General features: G+C 50.8%; 3 protein-coding genes across 3 annotated transcripts; all 3 read left to right on the top strand.

Annotated features, from left to right (window-relative positions):
• Nucleotides 1-434: 434 nt before the first annotated feature.
• On the top strand, nucleotides 435-3,721 carry N0V96_008308 (uncharacterized protein; the record flags this gene model as incomplete). Its single annotated transcript, XM_053192728.2, has 3 exons — nucleotides 435-1,161; nucleotides 1,230-1,716; nucleotides 1,804-3,721. 3 exons carry the CDS (start codon nucleotides 435-437, stop codon nucleotides 3,719-3,721), a joined length of 3,132 nt encoding a protein of 1,043 aa, XP_053049668.1.
• A 3,750-nt stretch (nucleotides 3,722-7,471) lies between these two features.
• On the top strand, nucleotides 7,472-8,394 carry N0V96_008309 (uncharacterized protein; the record flags this gene model as incomplete). The annotated part of the gene is made up of 3 exons (XM_065758291.1): nucleotides 7,472-7,476; nucleotides 7,566-7,573; nucleotides 7,904-8,394. The coding sequence occupies 3 exons, from the start codon at nucleotides 7,472-7,474 to the stop codon at nucleotides 8,392-8,394; spliced, it is 504 nt and encodes a 167-aa protein (XP_065613046.1).
• Nucleotides 8,395-9,792: 1,398 nt separating this feature from the next.
• Nucleotides 9,793-11,635, top strand: N0V96_008310 (uncharacterized protein; the record flags this gene model as incomplete). Its single annotated transcript, XM_053192726.1, has 3 exons — nucleotides 9,793-10,372; nucleotides 10,434-11,032; nucleotides 11,084-11,635. The coding sequence occupies 3 exons, from the start codon at nucleotides 9,793-9,795 to the stop codon at nucleotides 11,633-11,635; spliced, it is 1,731 nt and encodes a 576-aa protein (XP_053049666.1).
• Between the last annotated feature and the right edge of the window lie 6,522 nt (nucleotides 11,636-18,157).

The raw sequence follows: 18,157 nt of genomic DNA on the forward strand, positions 1-18,157 counted from the left end.
GACCCCGTCTTTGCCTACACTAGTTCATCACAGAGTCGTCCGTTCTCCACACTATCTAAAACAATTGTCTGCATAGGAAGGAGCTGAAAGAAGAAAAGAGTCCAGCCCTGATATCACCCATGGACCATGCCATGGCTGACTGGGGGGCTTCTGAGAATATGGGACCTTGTTTGAACACGGAGGTTGAGGCAATCTAGGCAGGTTTTTTTTTTGGCGAAGTTTACCAAATCGAAGAATGCAATTCCCCACAGGGCCGGGGAGGGTCTGGCGCTTCTCCGTCTCTCTAGGACATTGGCGCACAAACACACAGACGCGATGGTCCCCGGGAGGAGATATATCTGGTTCGAAGTGCCCACCTCTCGAGATGTGGCTACGAGGCGTGTTACTGGTAGGCAACATCACCGCAGGGCATCAACATCCAGAAGCTCACCATCATGGCTCCCCCGCGCTCGTTCCACTCGCTAGAGAACTTGTCCCTGGCGGACAGAGTTCTCTTCAACCAATTCAGCAGAGGACCCAGCGATGTTATACCTTACCAAGTCGTCCACCACGCCTTCGAGTCCATCGCGGCAGCACATCCTGACGCCACGGCTGTCCGACACTACGATGGCACAACTATCACATACCGGGAGCTCAACCGCAGGGCCAATGTGCTCGCCAATGAGCTGAGGGGAACATACGGCCTCAGGAAAGGAGACCGTGTAGTGCTCGTCTACTCCCGATGCATCGAAATGGTCGTCTTCATCTTTGCCGTCCTCAAGGCGGGTGGTCAGTACGTCCCTCTAGATGGTGGCATCATCCCCGAAGACACACTCGGCTACGACATTGTCGACTCCAACGCGCCGGTGGTGCTGTGCCTTCCCAAGTTCAGGGAGAAGGTTCTGCGCAGCGTGCCCTCTGAAAGGCGAGACCGTGTGAGGGTCGTTGACCTCGATGCGAACAGTTGGCTGTGGACGCATGGCAACAATGGGCACCCCGGTGTCATTGTCAAGCCAGAGGATGGAGCCTACGTGATCTACACCTCGGGCACTACTGGGCGACCCAAGGGAGTGGATGTGAGACACGAGGGCGTTACCAACACCCTTCTAGCGGAGCCTTCTAAGCTGGGCATCCGCGTCGGGAAGAATGTAGCGCAACAGTTGAACGTCGGTTTCGATATGTGTAAGTCAATTGTCTCAAACTCTATCTTTTTAGTGTCCGACCACGCTGACGCGGCAATGGATACTTAGGCGCGTGGGAGATTCTCGGCACCATGATGAACGGCGGAACACTTCACATCAGAGGCAGCGGCAATGATCTCTGGACGGATTGCCTGCAGCGTGTCGATACTGTCATCGCGACACCTTCCGTAGTCCTCAAGCATATGCCCAGGCGTGAGGACTTCCCCAACATTAGGACAATCGCAGTTGGTGGTGAGCCCTGTCCGTTGGCACTCGCTGAGCAGTGGGCACCCTACGTCAAGTTCTGGAACGTATGCGGTCCTACCGAAATCAGCATTCTTAACACTGCGCATCTTCATAGGCCGGGGAAGACTTTGTCGATTGGCAAGCCTAACCCCAACACCAATGTCTACGTTCTCGACGAGGATGAGAACCCTGTCAAGATTGGCGAACCTGGCGTCATGTGGGCCGGCGGCCCAGGCGTTTCTAGGGGGTATCTCAACTTGCCGGAGTTGACGGCACAAAGATATAAGGTCGACAAGTTCGCAAAGGATGGGTTAGTTTTGCGCCTCGTTTTATTCCCCGTTCTTCCGGCCGAGACTTGGGAAAGAGAGAAAAATACGCTAACCAACACCATTCACAGTCGTATGATGTTCAACACCGGTGACCTCGCTCGCTGGCTTGAAGACGGTAGCTTGGAGCCCCTCGGCCGCAAAGACGACCAGGTCAAGATTTCTGGCTTCCGCGTTGAGCTCGATGGCGTCTCTCGCGCTATTGAGAAAAGCCCTGGCGTTGTCAAGGGATGTGCGCTGAAAATCGACGATCGTCTGTGGGGCTTCTACTCTGCCCCTGCGCCGATCGACGAAGCTCAGCTGAAGACTGTCGTCGGCGAGGGCCAACCGTTCTACGCCGTCCCGACCGTCTGGAAGTACCTCACCGTCATCGAGCTAACCCCCAACGGCAAGGTCGACAAGCGGGCCCTCCGCGATATCGCCGCTGGTGGTGCGGCCCTAACTCCTCCTCCGCTGCCTCTGGCAGATATCCCGACGGGCATGTCGACGCCCCAGCAATCGTCGAGCGCTTCGTCCATCAAGACGGCCGTCAGCCCTACCAGCGAAGGCGGCTTCACACTCGTGGACTCTCGCACCTTCACCGTCGTCGATTCCCAGCAAAGGAATATCGACTTGGAGAAGACGGCCGCATTCGTCGAGGAAGCGGCCGAGAAGGAGGAAGAAGAGTACGAACTCCCTTCCAAGAAGGGCTTCCACGGCTGGAGATGGATCCGCCACCGCGGACTCAATGCCTACCGCAAGCTCTTTGGCGTCATATTCCTCTCCAACCTCGCTGTCTTCGTGTGGATGTTGTACGAGAGCCGCAACAGCAACTTCTCCCTGCCTCTGAACCACCTGGCTACCGCCGTCGCCGCCAACCTCCTCGGTGCCGTTCTCCTGCGCCAGGACTACGTCGTCAACTTCATCTTCTGGGCATGCTCCCGTGTGCCCACCTCTATGCCGCTCTCTATTCGCAGACACTTTGCGCGTGTCTACCACAATGGCGGCGTCCACTCGGGCTGCGCCGTCTCCGCCACCGTGTGGTGGGTCATCTTCACGGGCGCCGCAACCGGCAACTTCATCGCGCCTCAGTCCCTCTACTCCGTCAACCTCATCACCCTCGTTCTAACCTATCTCATCCTTCTGCTTCTCGTCATGATTCTTGTTATGGCCTACCCCTCCATCCGTGCCAAGATGCACGACCAATTCGAGTGGACGCACCGCTTCGCCGGCTGGTCGGCCCTTGCCTTGGTATGGGCCCATGTCATCGCCACCGCGGCCTCTATGTCCGCCGAACCCCTCGGCCCGGCCCTGGCCAAGACACCCGCGCTCTACCTCGTGGCTCTCACGTCCCTCAGCATCGCGCTCCCCTGGATGCGCCTCCGCCGCGTAAAGGTCGTCCCCGAGCCGCTCTCCAAGCACGCCGTCCGTCTGCACTTTGACTTCTGCACCCCGGGGCCCTGCACTTCGCGCGGCGTCCGCATCACCGACAGACCCATGGTCGAATGGCACGCCTTCGCCGCCATCCCGGAGCCGAGCGGTAAGGGCTTCTCCATCGTCGTCTCCAAGGCGGGCGACTGGACCAAGCGCATCATCGAAAACCCCCCCACCTCGATCTGGACCCGCGGCACACCCGCGTCAGGCGTCCTGGCCGTCGCCCCGCTCTTCAAGAAGATGGTCCTCGTGGCGACGGGCTCTGGTATTGGTCCCTGCCTGCCTGTCCTCATGGAGCGCCGGGTCCCCGCGCGCGTCGTCTGGTCGACCAAGAACCCGCTCAAGACGTATGGGCAGGGCGTCATGGATCTAATTCTCAAGGCGGACCCCGACGCGCTGATTTGGGATACGGATGAGCGCGGTAGGCCTGATTTGGTGCAGCTGGCGTATAATGTGTATAAGGAGAGCGGGGCCGAGTGTGTTGCGATTATTTCCAACGGGCCCACTGTGAATAAGTTTGTGTATCGGATGGAGGCGAGAGGGATCCCTGCATTTGGACCGATTTGGGATTCATGAGCGTTGTGTCGTCATCCTTTCCTTTTCTTTTACTGTCATGTTGTTTCTTGGGCGGGATTCTCCTTTTGTTACAAGTTCTACCATACCAGAGTCGTTTCATTGTTCTCGTATAAATTAGCATGTGGTCTAGACCGTCCTTCGTATCTTGGACGAGCTTTAGATTGTCAAATACCAATTTGAAACCAATTTAATCATCGTCTGTATCTCGTCTTGCTTCTGTTTAGTCTTTTCATGAGATCCAAGTTCATTTACCCCTTATGTAACCGCTCAAAAGACCGACGTGAGTTCTCTAGACCAGAAATTGGCAATGCGTGTGGACCCTTCTACTCATGTTGACTGGCACACGTAAGATTGGGCGGAGGCTGAAGTTCAGAATCACGGAGTGGATTCAAGCGGGATGTCCACAATTCTCGTCACGCGATGCTCACCACCCAAGCTCCGGCTCCAGCCGAAGCCGGAGGTCTTCGTATTCTTCTATAAGTCTTTACTAGTTTGGTGATTTTGGAAGTTTGGGGCAAATTTTGGCATGTTATCGGCTACCTAAGACTAGGTAATCGCAAGTATCTCCACAAATAGAGTATTGCTGTAATATTAAGGACGACAGGAGCTTGGCTGCTGGCCGACTTTCACGCAGCCTTACGCGCTTCGGCATCACTAGTACGATATCAGCTCACAACCTTTTGTACAGGACGTGCCGAAAAGGCAACCTTTGAAAATTACGTCAACTTACGTTACCACGTAGGGAAACTCAAGGTACCGGGCTTTTTTTAGATGTAGACTTGCAAGGTGTAAGTAAAAGGCGGTTTATTAGATTCTGTGTAGGTAGTCGGACACGGAAGGCGGTCCGGGCCGTATAAAGTGTTCTTCCACTTACTTACAACTTCCGGATCAACAGTGACATCGCCCAATTCCTCCTCCTTCCATACAACTTACACAGCAATACAACCAAATATTGACCTTCGTACCAACCTTACGGTTTCCTTACTGACGTGTATACCGACACTGTTCCTCTCGTCCAGAGGCTCCCTGTGTGCCTGGCTACGTGGCAGTGCATCAAGCACGCAAAACAAGCTAGTTGGTTCCTCATCTACTTGCCCAGGAGACACGGACGCCGTAACACGGTATCAGCTACCATGACAGCAAGATGTGTCGGAGCGAACGAGATCGAAATAGAGTAGCGTTACATGCCGCATGCCGCCGGGACTCCCGTCGCCTCACTTTCTTCCGGCCCGGTGGGATGAAGATATTGTGGGCTTGCCGGCTTGGAGGTGTAGGATTTGATCGTACAAGGAACAAGGTAGCATGCTCATGAGTCGCCAACGTTCCCATCCGGATACAAGCTTTTCGGCACTCGAGTCCCATGCAATATTTCCAAAATCGGCAAGTATAGTACTAGAATAGTTCGTTGTGTGGGATGTCGCAAGTTGATACTGACTTATTCTACACATTGACCTCCATAGCCGATCTACACCTCAGGCGTAGCTGACCAGAGAAGCAAGTCGTTCAATGTGGTCAACAGGGGAAAAGAGTGTTTGAGTCAATACCCAAAATGAAGTGGATTGTTTTCCATCTTTATTGTTCGTATGAGAATCGTTTCCTAAATAGGCAATTTGGCATCGTTTAGAATACGAATACTAGAGTTTTTCATACTCAAGACAAACCGTCCAATTGACGGGTCCCAACACAACGGTCACTCCGCCTCATGATGCACGACAGCGGGGAGAAATGCACTTTCTGTGAGAACTGAGTTCTGTCACCCGGCTATCAACCCCACAAAAGCTGCAAACTGTTGTCTTGCTTTTGGCAGCTTGATATTTCAGTTCACGTAGGTGGCAACTCACAACTTCAAAACCCATGAGTGCGATTGAAATCGCCCGGGGAGATGTTCGATTCCGGTGACGGTTCTCTACATCACCTGAGTGGCGAGACCGAAACCAGAGTCAGACGTGGAACTTGCGCAACCTCAATTGCAGCCCTTCAGGGCAGAACAAGACAAATAAGCGGAATGAGGCAGCTGAATCGCAGTCTGCATCCATAGGCTTACGTCGCCCTCCCCACCGGAATGAACCTCAGCCGGAACGTCTTTAGAGCCACCAGACTTCATCCCATATTCCGCGACGGGCTTGCCGTGGGCGGTTCGTCGCTGACATTTCGTGTCATTCGTATTAGGCCCGAGCTGATCTGCGTTGTGTTGCTGACGATATGTCCGCTTTTTGGAGCAAGCCCGCAATCTGACGAAAAGTCCCATCTTTTGAAACGATCTACAGAGGGGCGGGTTGAAAATCGTTCAATGTTCTGAAGCACTCTGCGGTTGAGAGTTTATTGTTTTGCCCCCAGCGGACCATGCAGATCTCACACAGACGCACATCTGCGCTCCGCTTCCGTGACACCCAGTCCTGACATCAACTTGTCAACGTAGGGCAGAAGCGGGAACAATGACAGATCATCGAACATGTTTGACCCCCCAGGAGACCAGACAAGCACGCGGCGGCTGCACAGCCCGGAAAGTTTCGCAGAGAGTCATTAATGGCCGTGTTCACTGTTTGTTGATTGCCGCTGATGGCGACGAACCAAAACGGTCCTCACGCGCGCGCGAACTCTGCTGTAGGTCCTCTTCGTATCCCCGTATCCGTCTCTTTTCACCGGGAAAAGGTCTCTGCCTATTTTCTTGCATACTCACTTCTTCCTGCGCGTCATTCAAGTCAACCTCTTTGATCCCCATCTCAATGTAATCTTTCATCTCTCGCAAAAAAGGACCTAGCTCATCTTTTCTTTCCAAATCTCGAAAGTTCGAATCAAAACGTCCTCTCATCTACAACCTCCCAAGAGCGCGCTAGACCATGTCAACGCGCTCGACACAAACCGTCCTAGAGACGCCGACAATGCTGAGGAAGAGATCTGGCTTTCTGATTCTTGCCGAATATGACAAAGCCGGAGCTCTCAAGACCAAGTATATCGAGTCGGCTCCGACTGCTGGGTCATCTAGGGTCGATCTCACGGTAAGCTCCGCAAACAACATGGAGGACCCCTGGTCCCCCTCCTTGCATCGATGTCTTGATGGAAGACAGAGGAGAGTTTGCATGTGATTTGACACTCGTTCGCATAGCTCCCTCCCAGGAGAAAGAAGCCTTGGCAAGAGCTTCTCGAAATCTTCTTGCCAGATGGTTATCCGCATAGCGTGACAGACGACTATGCTGAATATCAGATTTATGTGAGTAAACACGGATGCACACCAAGAGGGATCTAGTCTAGCTCACGCTTTAGCAGGACTCTCTTCAAGCCTTTGCTGGCACGATTGCCGGTATGATTTCCTCGCGCGCTGTTTGGCAAGGTAAGAACTTCTCTTCATTGTCCCGGCTAATCTTGCCCTCGCTTACTCCATCATCCTTGTAATGCTATGTGCTGATCACCAAACAGGTCTGGGTGTAGGAGACTCATTAGCATCACCGACTGGGGCTATGCTCATCCAAGTCACTCGAGAATCTATGGGAAGACTCGCAACCATCACATTTGCTCATCTGTTTGCGACTTCAATCGAAGCAGAATGCAAGGCATACCGCATGGCCTGTGACCTGTTGACCGACACGGCGATGGTTCTTGACTGCGCATCTCCCTATTTTCCGCAAGAAGTCAGGTTTCTGGTTCTCTGTCTCTCCAGCATCCTGTATTCCGCATCTGGTGTCGTTGGGAATGCATCCAAAAGCAGTCTTAGTGGTCACTTTGCCAAGTGGAATAATCTTGGCGAGCTCAATGCCGTAAGTGTTGAGACTTATCTTATGAAAGATTGTGGTTACTAACGGTTCGTAGAAAGATGCCAGTCAAGAGACAGCAATTTCTCTGATAGGAATGCTCGTAAGTCGACAACGAGATGCATCTATCTCCCAGTCTTTCGCCTTTCGCCTTTACTAACAAATACATAGACGGGAACGTGTCTCTTGTATTTCCTGACCGACGAGACATTATCATGGATCGTGCTCTTTATCCTCCTAGGCGTCCACCTCCTTCTCAACTGGAGGGGCGTTCGAGCAGTACACTCACGTCAGCTAAATCGCCAACGTGCCAACATTGCTTTGTCGGCATTGTTTTCGAAAGATGAAGTTCTCACACCATTAAAGGTTTCCCAAAGAGAACTAATCTTCGAGAAGCGTGGGGGAGAAGTCTTTCGATGGAACTGCGGACCAGCATTTGGCCACTGCAAATTTGGAGTACCCCTCAAGAGGCTGCTTGAAGCTTTGGCCTATGGAAAGACCCACGAGATGTCCTTTCAGCTCTCATGTGTTGACTTGTATACACTCATGGAAGTGTTCGACTGCGAGGAGTACGTTCTCTGGTGTCAGGTGTCAACCGCAGCCAACGACGCGGCCTCCAAAATCAAGGTCATCACTGTCCTGAAAGAAGGTGTGACGCCGAGGTCACAGCTGAAAGCTTGGTTCCATGGTCTGTTGCTGGCCAGAAGACTCAGCGGACAGGAGGAGGCGAACTTGGTGCGAGCTGAATTCGATCAACAAGCAATGTTGGGCCATGTGGAGGAGAGTTTGCAAATCGCCAACGAAAAGTATGACCTGTACGCGAGGAGACTAGCTTCTGCGGGCTGGAACACCGAGGTTCCTGTGCTGGAGACCCGAGCAGGCTCTCGCATTATTCGGGAGCCTGACGAGACGAGAGCGCAATGAGGTGTGATTTCGCCGGTCGCAGGGGTCGAAGAGACGATTTAGATGGGCCTGGTCAAACACGCAACCGTTAGATTTGGTCCGAAGTTAAAAACATGCAGCATAGCGTCACAGTCATCTTCAATATTATCAGGTTTGCCTGAAATAGCTACTTTATGTCGTACCTCTGTGAGATGCGTCTGATGATTTGCAGTGTTAGCCCGTCCAGGTAGACATGCTTGTATAGATCAGCAGATTACCACCTTGATGATGCATCCTGAACCGGATGCAAACAATGTTTGCGATTTATTGCTGCAGCGTGAAAGGGTAACCCCAGAACTCTATGCGAACGACACGTGGGATTTTGAAAGTGTGTTGTGGGAACGCCAAACACTCGCAAATGCGTAGTTGGCAGCGACAGCCCGCATCACACCGATCAACGCGGCCCGGATGTCTGCCGACCCATCTCTGGGTTGTTCTGCATCTCTTCTTTGCATTATTTGAAATTAACAAGATCATTCTGCTCATAAGACTTGACACTCTACCGTGCACGTAGGCCTCCCGGCTGTGCTCAATCAACGACAATGCAAATTTAAGGTCGCTTTCGCGTTAGGAGATTCTAGGGGTCTCTACGTTGTCAGATTATGCTCAGGCCAATCTCGCTATCGGTAATTTGATGAACGTCTTGGTCCCGTCTGCGACACTCGTCAGTCCCGACACCCCGTTCAACCCGTCCCGGCTCCCTACTATTCCTGGTCTCAAGAGGTGCCGCTACTTGGCACGCCAATGCGCCAAAAAGTGCCATGGCGGTGACCGTGCTGGTCTCCGTCTGCGTACACCATACGCTGTCAATGGCCGCACTGCTCACTACGTTGGCCCGACTCGTTCCGTGGCTGGGTTCTTGGAAGGGAGCCAAGTTTTTGTTTGGGGGAAGGGCTAAGTAGGACCCGCTCGTATCAAATCTCGCATTCGAAAACGGACGCGACTCGTGAATGCGAACGCGAAGCGTACAGCCCCCAGACGACTCACCAAACATCACCACGCATTGTAATTCTGGAACGGCTGATGTATGAGACACGTGAGCTGACAATGTCCATGCCTCTCTGGACCCTTTGGAAGCGTTATTGGCCATCATTGGCTAAGCTCTCAACCCCGGGTTAGAGTGTTGGGTTGAGACGGTTCGGACATTGAGATTGATCTTTCTGGGGACATTAAACCTTGAAGCGCAAGCCACCGTACGGAGTACAAGGCGCCGGGAGACAAGTCCGGATACGCAGTCGCGACCTCAACTTCGCACCTCTCTAGGATTGCGTGTGCGCATAGATAAAGAGACATGTCCGACCACCAAGCCATATACACGACGATACATCAATCATTTCCTGACTTTCTCCCTTAGCTCTGTTCACTGTACCTTACACCAAAATGAGGAACCCAACTACAGCTTCGCGGCCGAGCACCGGTCAGCCAATTGAGGTTCGCATTATAACTACAGAACCCCGAGCTACAGAAGTTCGAGCCAAGGAGGCTTTGCCGAGGAGCAAGTCATTTCACCAGCTTTCTTCCCGTGTGGAAGTTAGACCAACAGAGCCCCTTCCGCGAACCAAGTCCCATCACCAATTGCCTCGCCAGGAGAGATCTCAAAACCCGGTACAGCTACAGGCCTTCGAGTGGAATTTGCCCGCCGACCACAAGCACTGGCGACGGCTCCGGCGCGCGTTGCCGGCACTGAGGTCCGTTGGTGTTAACAGCCTATGGCTGCCGCCCGGAAGCAAAGCCAAGGATCCCGAGAGTAACGGCTACGACATTTACGACGCCTGGGATTTAGGAGAGTTTGACCAAAAGGGCTCAGTCCCCACCAAATGGGGGACCAAGGGAGACCTTGTATCCTTAGCGGCGGATGCGGAGCACCACGGCATTGGGCTCGTCTGGGACGCTATTCACAACCACCGCGCCTACGCTGACGGCACTGAGATGGTAAAGGTGGTCGAGGTTGATCCGCGTGGTAAGCTCTCATCCATCAATTTGTATCACACTTGGTTCTTATCTGCTTACACGCAGTTCAGATAGACGGAGAGACACCACAGACGTTTATGAGATAGAGTCATGGACCAAATTCGACTATAAAGCTAGAGGGGGCAAGTACAGCAAGTTCAGATATAACAAGTCACATTTCAACGGCACAGACTGGAACCAACAGAACAAGAAACGTGCCATCTACAGGTTTGTAGAAGACGGCAAGAACTGGCATCAAGACGTCGGCGACCTCCAAGGAAACGCCGACTACTTGATGCTCGAAAACCTCGACTACACTAACCCCGAGGTCGTCAAAGAGCAGCATCAGTGGGGCAAGTGGATCGTGGATGAGCTCGGTCTCAAAGGCTTCCGTGTGGACGCCGTACAGCACATCTCATGGAACTTCATCAGTAAATGGGCCGAGCACCTAAGGAAGCCAGCCATTCGCAATGATCTTATGTTTATTGGAGAGTTTTGGCATGGCGATGTGCGCGTTCTGAACAATTGGTTGGAGCACATGCCAGCATTTTTCAGCCTCTATGATGTGCCTCTCATGTACCACATCGAGAGATTGTCATGGCACCGAGACACGGATTTGAGGCAGGTTTTCAAGGACACACTGGTGGAACAACGACCCAACAACGCCGTCGTAAGTTTGCTGATCCTCTGCAATTTTGAACGACTTGCTGACAATTTGTAGACTTTCATTCGTAATCACGACACCCAGAAGGGCCAACAGATGGATACTCCAATCTGCAAGGAGTTCATGCCCTTTGCCTACTCAATGATCCTTCTGAGACGCGATGGTCACCCGTGTGTCTTCTTCGGTGATTTATACGGCATCGAGCTTACCCATCCCGAAGCGCCCATCCAAGACCTTCCCAACTTGCTCTTGGCCAGAAAGCTTTACGCCTACGGGGAACAACAAGATTACTTCGAACGGCCCGACTGCATTGGATGGGTTAGACAGGGAACGGAAGAGAGACTCGCCGGCATGGCCGTCGTCATGAGCTGGACACAGGCTGAACATACCGACACTCGGTTATCAATGTCAGTTGGTGCCGACCACGCCGGGGAGGTCTGGACCGATGTCCTCGGAATGGAGTCGGCCGCAGTTACGATTGATGAGAACGGCATGGGCTCTTTCTACTGCCCGAAGAACAAGATGGCTTGTTTCGTTAACGCGGACGCGAAGGGAAGAAAGAAGTTCCCAGTCAAGTTCGATTCTGACTTTCACGGCCTTATTGAATAAGGCCAACACGGACTGATCATGGTGCAAGAGTTAAGGTCGCAACATAGAGAAAGAATGTCACTGTAGCATTAGACATTTGTACACATTTCGGAAGCATTTGTTAGCGTAGACATAGCCTAGGTAATACCCTCATCGGTGTCATGTATTTTACCCACGTCGAATTCAATTCACTTTATGTTACACCAATGGGCATTTGGGAGTGATTTCCAGACCAGTGAGGATTTTGTATTGTGTCCAATGAGCCATACTCTGCTCAGCAAATTAAGCCCTGAATTGTCGGTTTGAGCGTCCGCATATTATATAGGAGGGCTCATCGTTGCGAGCTTGTTAATCTTTGACTTCTCTGTCAAACAATCAGCAATGCCAATGGGATTTCTTTCAGTCGATAGAAGAAAGCTTTCGTTGTCAACCAGCGATTTCCCAAGGCTGTCTATAGAGCGGAAAATGCAACTTGGAACCAGCTCCGAAAGCTTGCAACCTCTACCAGAAATGCAACAATCCATGCTGCAATGGAGAGAAAAAAGCTGTGAGGTATGACGTCTGCAAAGATGAGAGCCCAGAGTACAAGTCCGGTTGCATAGATCGTTAACGAGAGCAAAGGCCAGTAAGCCAAGATTCCTTGTGCAGGTTGGTTCGGATCCTCGTATCCCAGCCCTGTTGTCGACTGCTAGGTCAACGAGGTCAGTCAATATGTCCCAGAACACCCATACTCCTTCGCGTAGTGTGTTCATGGTGCGAACTCACAGCATCTCCAGCAGGAACATCGGGTGAGACTGGTTCATACTCTGTAGCCGCTACAAATTATGAAAATTAGTCACAAAGTTCGTTCCCGTAGACAGGTATTTGACGGCTATTGCCTAGGTCGTCTAGCGAACCGATCTAGTTACTCACTTGTATAAGCTTCAGCGGCTGTGATCAAAGGAAGAGCTAGAAGAAACAAAGGTACGAGCTGCCCGAAATTTGGTTTTATAGCTCCAAGATTCAAAGTGGCATCATCGAAGAATCTGAGGAGATTAGCGGTCCCAAATGTGAAGTAGAAGAATAACCACACAATCTCCCAGAGAAAACTCGATCTGATGTCCGCTAATGTTTTGTTCCTGTCCATCCCTTTGAACCGATTCTCGGTATCAGGTCCAAACAAGACTCGTAAGGACCGACATTGCCAAAAGTCTTGTTCGTCGCGAGCCGGCATGCAGTATAGTTGTAGAAATCTTTGAACGTAGCCAGATATAAGGATGTAAGTTAATACGGATAAGTTAAAGACAATGATGAATTCATCAGAGAAGAAGACGTAGTTGGGTCTTTCCCGATCAATCAATTTGAAATGCTTTCTCGCACATTTGACCGAAACGTGGCGATTGAAGCGAAAAGTAACAGAATCTGATATGATCATGCAACCGATCATCATGACTAGAAAAGCAATCATAAGAATGGTTCGAAATATTCGTAGCCAATTATGTCGGTCGAAGTAATCCCATAGTACTGAGAGGGAACAAAGGTGCGTGATGCACGAGAAATAACCGAGTCGGGTCGCGATTTGAAACGAGTACACCGAGAAGCTCTCATCCAGGTTGTACATTCCCGAAAAGATCAGTATCGTTGCCAGCATGAGAGCCATGCCGGTGACAAGTTGTTGGTCGCTCAAAGATAGCATGAATGACTCGAAGGCTTTGATACGTCGTTGCCTCTCTGCCCGCGACATGTGACGGTAGGCGATGCTGTCTATTGGGTTGTAGCGTTCCTCGGGTAGCGCATTTGCCGCGTATGCTACCATAATGGCGATCATGTTCATTACAATGGAAAAGCAAAATGAAGAAACGATCTATCCAACGTTGGAGTCAGTCAAAAATCTCGCGCTATCTTCAGGTGGAACATTACTCCCCAGCCCGTTACGTCAGGGTCAGGCACATTCTCCTCCAGCGTCCCATTGCAGTATCCTCCCTTAACCAGGTAGTCGGTCTCCATCTAGCTGAATGCTTCCCTTATGCTAGCCAGTATATGGAACTGGGTTGGTGACTCTTGGCTGGAGCGTAGAAATTCATCAGGCAAATGTCTGACGTAGAAGACTGAAGAAAATGATGAAATATGCTGAACTCAAAAGCAGCAACTAGGCAAGAGGATCAAGGACGGGGAATCGAGTGTACTTTAAGGTCAATGGCCCCATTTGCGACCCATTTGCTTGGAAACAGGCGGCTATCATTTACGACCGGGGGGGCAGGAATCAGCAGGCCATGGTGAATCAAGCCTCAAATCATGGACGCCTGCGGGAACAACCGTAACACGGAGGCCAAACGTGAACAAAAGCACAAATGAGTGGGTAGAACAGGCTTCCACAATTGATGTCTGCAACGAATGGGATTCACTCGCCTATCAATCTGGGTTGGAAAGCTCCAAGTCGAGTCCACTGGGAGTAAGTGTGGCTGGATCTATCGAAAACTTGCAGTGCAGCTGCATAGAAAGATCGCGATAAATGCTTATCAGATGGACTACCTCCGTCTCATCGCCCTGTGGCTATGCACTTGGGGGCTTGCCTTGTCTGCCTGTTTCTTACAGGCACTTAAGGCGACTCAGACAGATAACGTGGAATGGGAGAAAAACCCGCCTCACTTCATGCGCCAAGTTCGGCATACTGTGATTTTTCCCCAGCTGAAGGGGCTGGTGCGGCGCATGCACGCCAGAACTTGGTCATCTTTCAGCTACCCTGTGTCTGTTATCTGGTCGCACGTGTACGATTGTCCACGTCGGAGATTCGGCTCAAACAACACCAACGAATTATTTAAAGGAAGTAATTACAACATACTGATCAGAGATCATATTTGACCTCGTGTTGTGAAGTAGAAGAGTCAGCAGACTCGCTTGAACCCTAAGTACTTTACCTACTTCGTCGATGTCGTCCATATCCCCGCAAATTTGGGAGAGGCTGGTCACAGCCAGAAGTTACTCATTTCAAGTACCTAATCTCGGGGCCCAATCCTGGAGACTTTGTCCGTCGTGCACCTTGCGACAACTTTTATAGGTTGCCAACTGATGTTCTTTAGCACACTTTCGGCTCGTTTTCCTATCGATGTAATACGCTATGTTTTGTCTAAGCAAGTCATCATTTGTGACTCCTCAGTCAGGAAACCCAGATTCTTCTTATGTTCTTCACGACATAGGATCTCAAGTATTTTCCGCACATCTTGATCATTCTACCCGCTGAAGAGCACCTACATACATGGAATTTTGCCGGCTTCAAAGCAGAAATCTTGATGCGAGTAGCTAGACAAGATTTTCCTGTCTTACAAACGACTTGAAAGCGCCACCATCCACTCGGTTTCTGTTACCTTAGGTTCAGGTAATAGCCAAAGTGTAGGATGGGACGATGGGGTGTACTGCTTCTAGACTTACCACGAAGCAAAGGTCATTTAAGATCAAGTTTGATCCTTATTCAGTACTTCACTTATCCATTGACAGCAACAGTGACATGATGTTTCAGAACCTGGAGTCCGATAAGGGGTCGCATATTCAAGGACCGTAAATAGAACACGTGCTTCTCTGATAATCGAAAAGTTACCACGCTGATCGTTCTGGGCGTAAGCTGACATTCAGTGCGACACAACCTCAATATGAGTTTGTGACTGTAGCCTTCTTAGAACAGAACATCACCGTATTACTGGTCGCCTGTTCATCGTTACACAACTCTTTCTTCAATCTCTTAATGAGCGCGGGTCCCTACTAATGATCTTGGACTTTTTTCCTCCTCAGATCATCTTTCCTCTGGCCCATCTGTCGAGGTAACAGGAAAGTTTTCGAAAATTGGTGTATCGAAACTACTTTTCTTGTAACAAAATGCAACAGTACTCTCATCTTAAATCCTTACCCCGTTTGGCTCACAGGCCAGACGGGCAGCCAGTCTCTCCAAGTTCAAGTCGACGCATCTCGCTGGCATCCAACAGTAGCTACCCTCTAGAGCCTGGAGCCCAGCAATGTTTACCCGAGCCGGACGATGCTGCAACAACAGAAGAACTGTCATCTACAACAACCGGACCATGTGTTTCGACTGATGGTACGATGAAATACAATCGTATTGCGGAAGATGATACCGATGGCGCCGTACCGGGGGTTGACTTGCCCAACAACAGGTTGGGCTTTTTCACTATCGCAACAGATTGCGCCGCTGTTGTACTTCCCTTGGGTCTGATTGTCTTCATCATCATTGTCTGGCGCCTTGATGGTTCCGAGAGCACTGAAAGCTTCCGTGGGGACTGGCGAAACATAATCACGGTTGTAAGTACAAAGCTTTCCCACCAGAACATACGAGGTAACTCAAGAGATAATAGTAATAAACGGACCTAGCTTGCTACTGTTTTTCCGATCCTCTTTGCGTCAGTTGTAGGTCGTCTTACATATGAAGCGGCTCGCTGGAAGCTGGAAACCGGCACGACCCTCGGCTCTCTCGAGCAGTTCCTAGGCAGCCGTACGGTTGGCGCCACCCTACTCAATCTGATACAACTTCGATCATTCAATATCGTGGGTGCTGCCTTGGTCTTGGTGTGGGCACTTTCACCTTTGGGGACTCAGTCTGTTTTGAGAATGATGTCCTCACAGATCGCCCCCGACAAGAAAAATACAAGCATAACCTACTTCGACACAGACGCGAAGGGTCAAGCCATACTGTGGGCGACTTGGGTGGGATTTTCATACTCAACCTCCATGGCAAGCTTCCGACCCATGTCGATGTTGTATAATACCCTCATCTCAATGCCTGAAGGACTTTAAGCGGATGCTATGGATGTCTGGGGCAACGTCAAAATACCTTTCCTGAAGCGCTTAGACACTAATAACTAGTTAGAATTAGATCAAGATCTCAGCATGAATGAGTATTCGTCCTTGGCCGGGATTCCTCTCAACAGCATCGGAGTTGGACACACCGTATTTTCACTGGAGTCCAGTTATATCAGCTTAGACTGCTCGGATGTTCAAACCCTTAAGATGGATCTAGGAGACGACGACCTACTAAAAGAAGAGGTATTCCGCGACGATTTATCAGCCGCTTCTCTGGCTGTCGACACTAGTTACACAAGAAACGCGAAGTTGTCGAATGGTATTTGGCACGGATATGACTACACAAGAAACGCCACTGGGCTAGATTCGACTTGGATTCTGGCGCTTGACAGGTTTATAGATCGATTATGGTCGATGCAACCTGCGGATTATCCCACAAAACCAGTCGTTGGCCCTCTGCGTGGTCGCGTTGAGGACATGCACCGGCCCCTCTTGTTCAAAGACGAGCAGCACATCGACGCCGGGCCGACGACTCTCCTATTCCAAAGCATATTCCCTCCGCAAGAATTCAATCCAGGATGTTCGGCAAAGAGCCTCTGTAGGGTATCTCAGGAGTACGTCGAGTCCCGCGTCAACTGTTCTCGGACGACTCAGACCGACAAACATGGATGCACCGTCGTAGCCCAGCGGAGGTCTCAGAAACAAAATGCGTCTAGGGATATATCTCAACTGTCGTTCCCCGCCGTCTTTGACTTCGTCTCCCGTGAGCTTCCTCTCTCCATCGGAGGCTCTACGGCGTACAAGTCCGAGTTCTCACTATATCATCTAGCCGACCCAGGGCTAAAACAACTGAGGTCCGACGAATACTGCATCATAGAAAATGTCACAGCCAAAGATATGGGAGTTCGACTTAGCCAGCTCCTCAATACCTACCTCCTAATCAGCCAGCTTTCGTTCGAGATCGCAGAGTGGGACGCAGATAAACCAACGTTTGGAGCCAAAGTCTCGATCAATGCAGAAACAAGCACCCCTGTTGTCAACTTTCAGATTTCACCATTGTGGTTGACGCTTTTCTTGGTCGCGAGCATCGTGCTCCTTGCCGCTGGTATCTCAAGCGTTGTCCTCAAACACTCGACGTACGGGCCAGAGATCCTTGGATACGCTTCTACTGTGTTACGAGATTCAAGATTCTTTGATGTGCCAAGAGACTATAGAGGGCTAGACGGCATTGATCTATCGGGAAAGATGAAATCTGAGCGGCTTCGTTTTGGTATTATACGAGATTCGAAGGAGGGACAACCAGAAACGGGAGTTGGCCATCAAAAGAGTACGAGTCGAGTAGGGAAACAGCTGAATAGTGACTGATCAAATCACCAAGCTTAGATCACAGTCGAGGCTTTGATACAAGGAGTCGGATTAGGGCAACCTGATTGAGAACCTCGAACAGTGATCAATCTGTGGAGGCGAGGCCATGGCGAAGCAGAACGATTTGGTACGCACGATAGAGTGGCAGGAACATTGATAGGCTTAACGATGTCGTTCTTTTATTATTGATTAAATATGAGGACCTGTTTTTAGATCCTACAGAGCTTCCTGATCTTTTTGACACGTATCGAGGTTATACTTGAAAAGTTATCCACCAACTACACCCCAGACACTAGGTCTCTGTGTAGTCCGCTCGATTCGAAACCACTGTGCCCCTGTCCTTCCCAACCACCACGGCACATGAATAGAAGGATTTACCGCTGAATATATAAT

Source organism: Colletotrichum fioriniae (assembly GCF_027942845.1).
Source record: "Colletotrichum fioriniae strain IMI 355084 chromosome Unknown scaffold_10, whole genome shotgun sequence".
Classification (NCBI taxonomy): Eukaryota; Fungi; Ascomycota; class Sordariomycetes; order Glomerellales; family Glomerellaceae; genus Colletotrichum; species Colletotrichum fioriniae.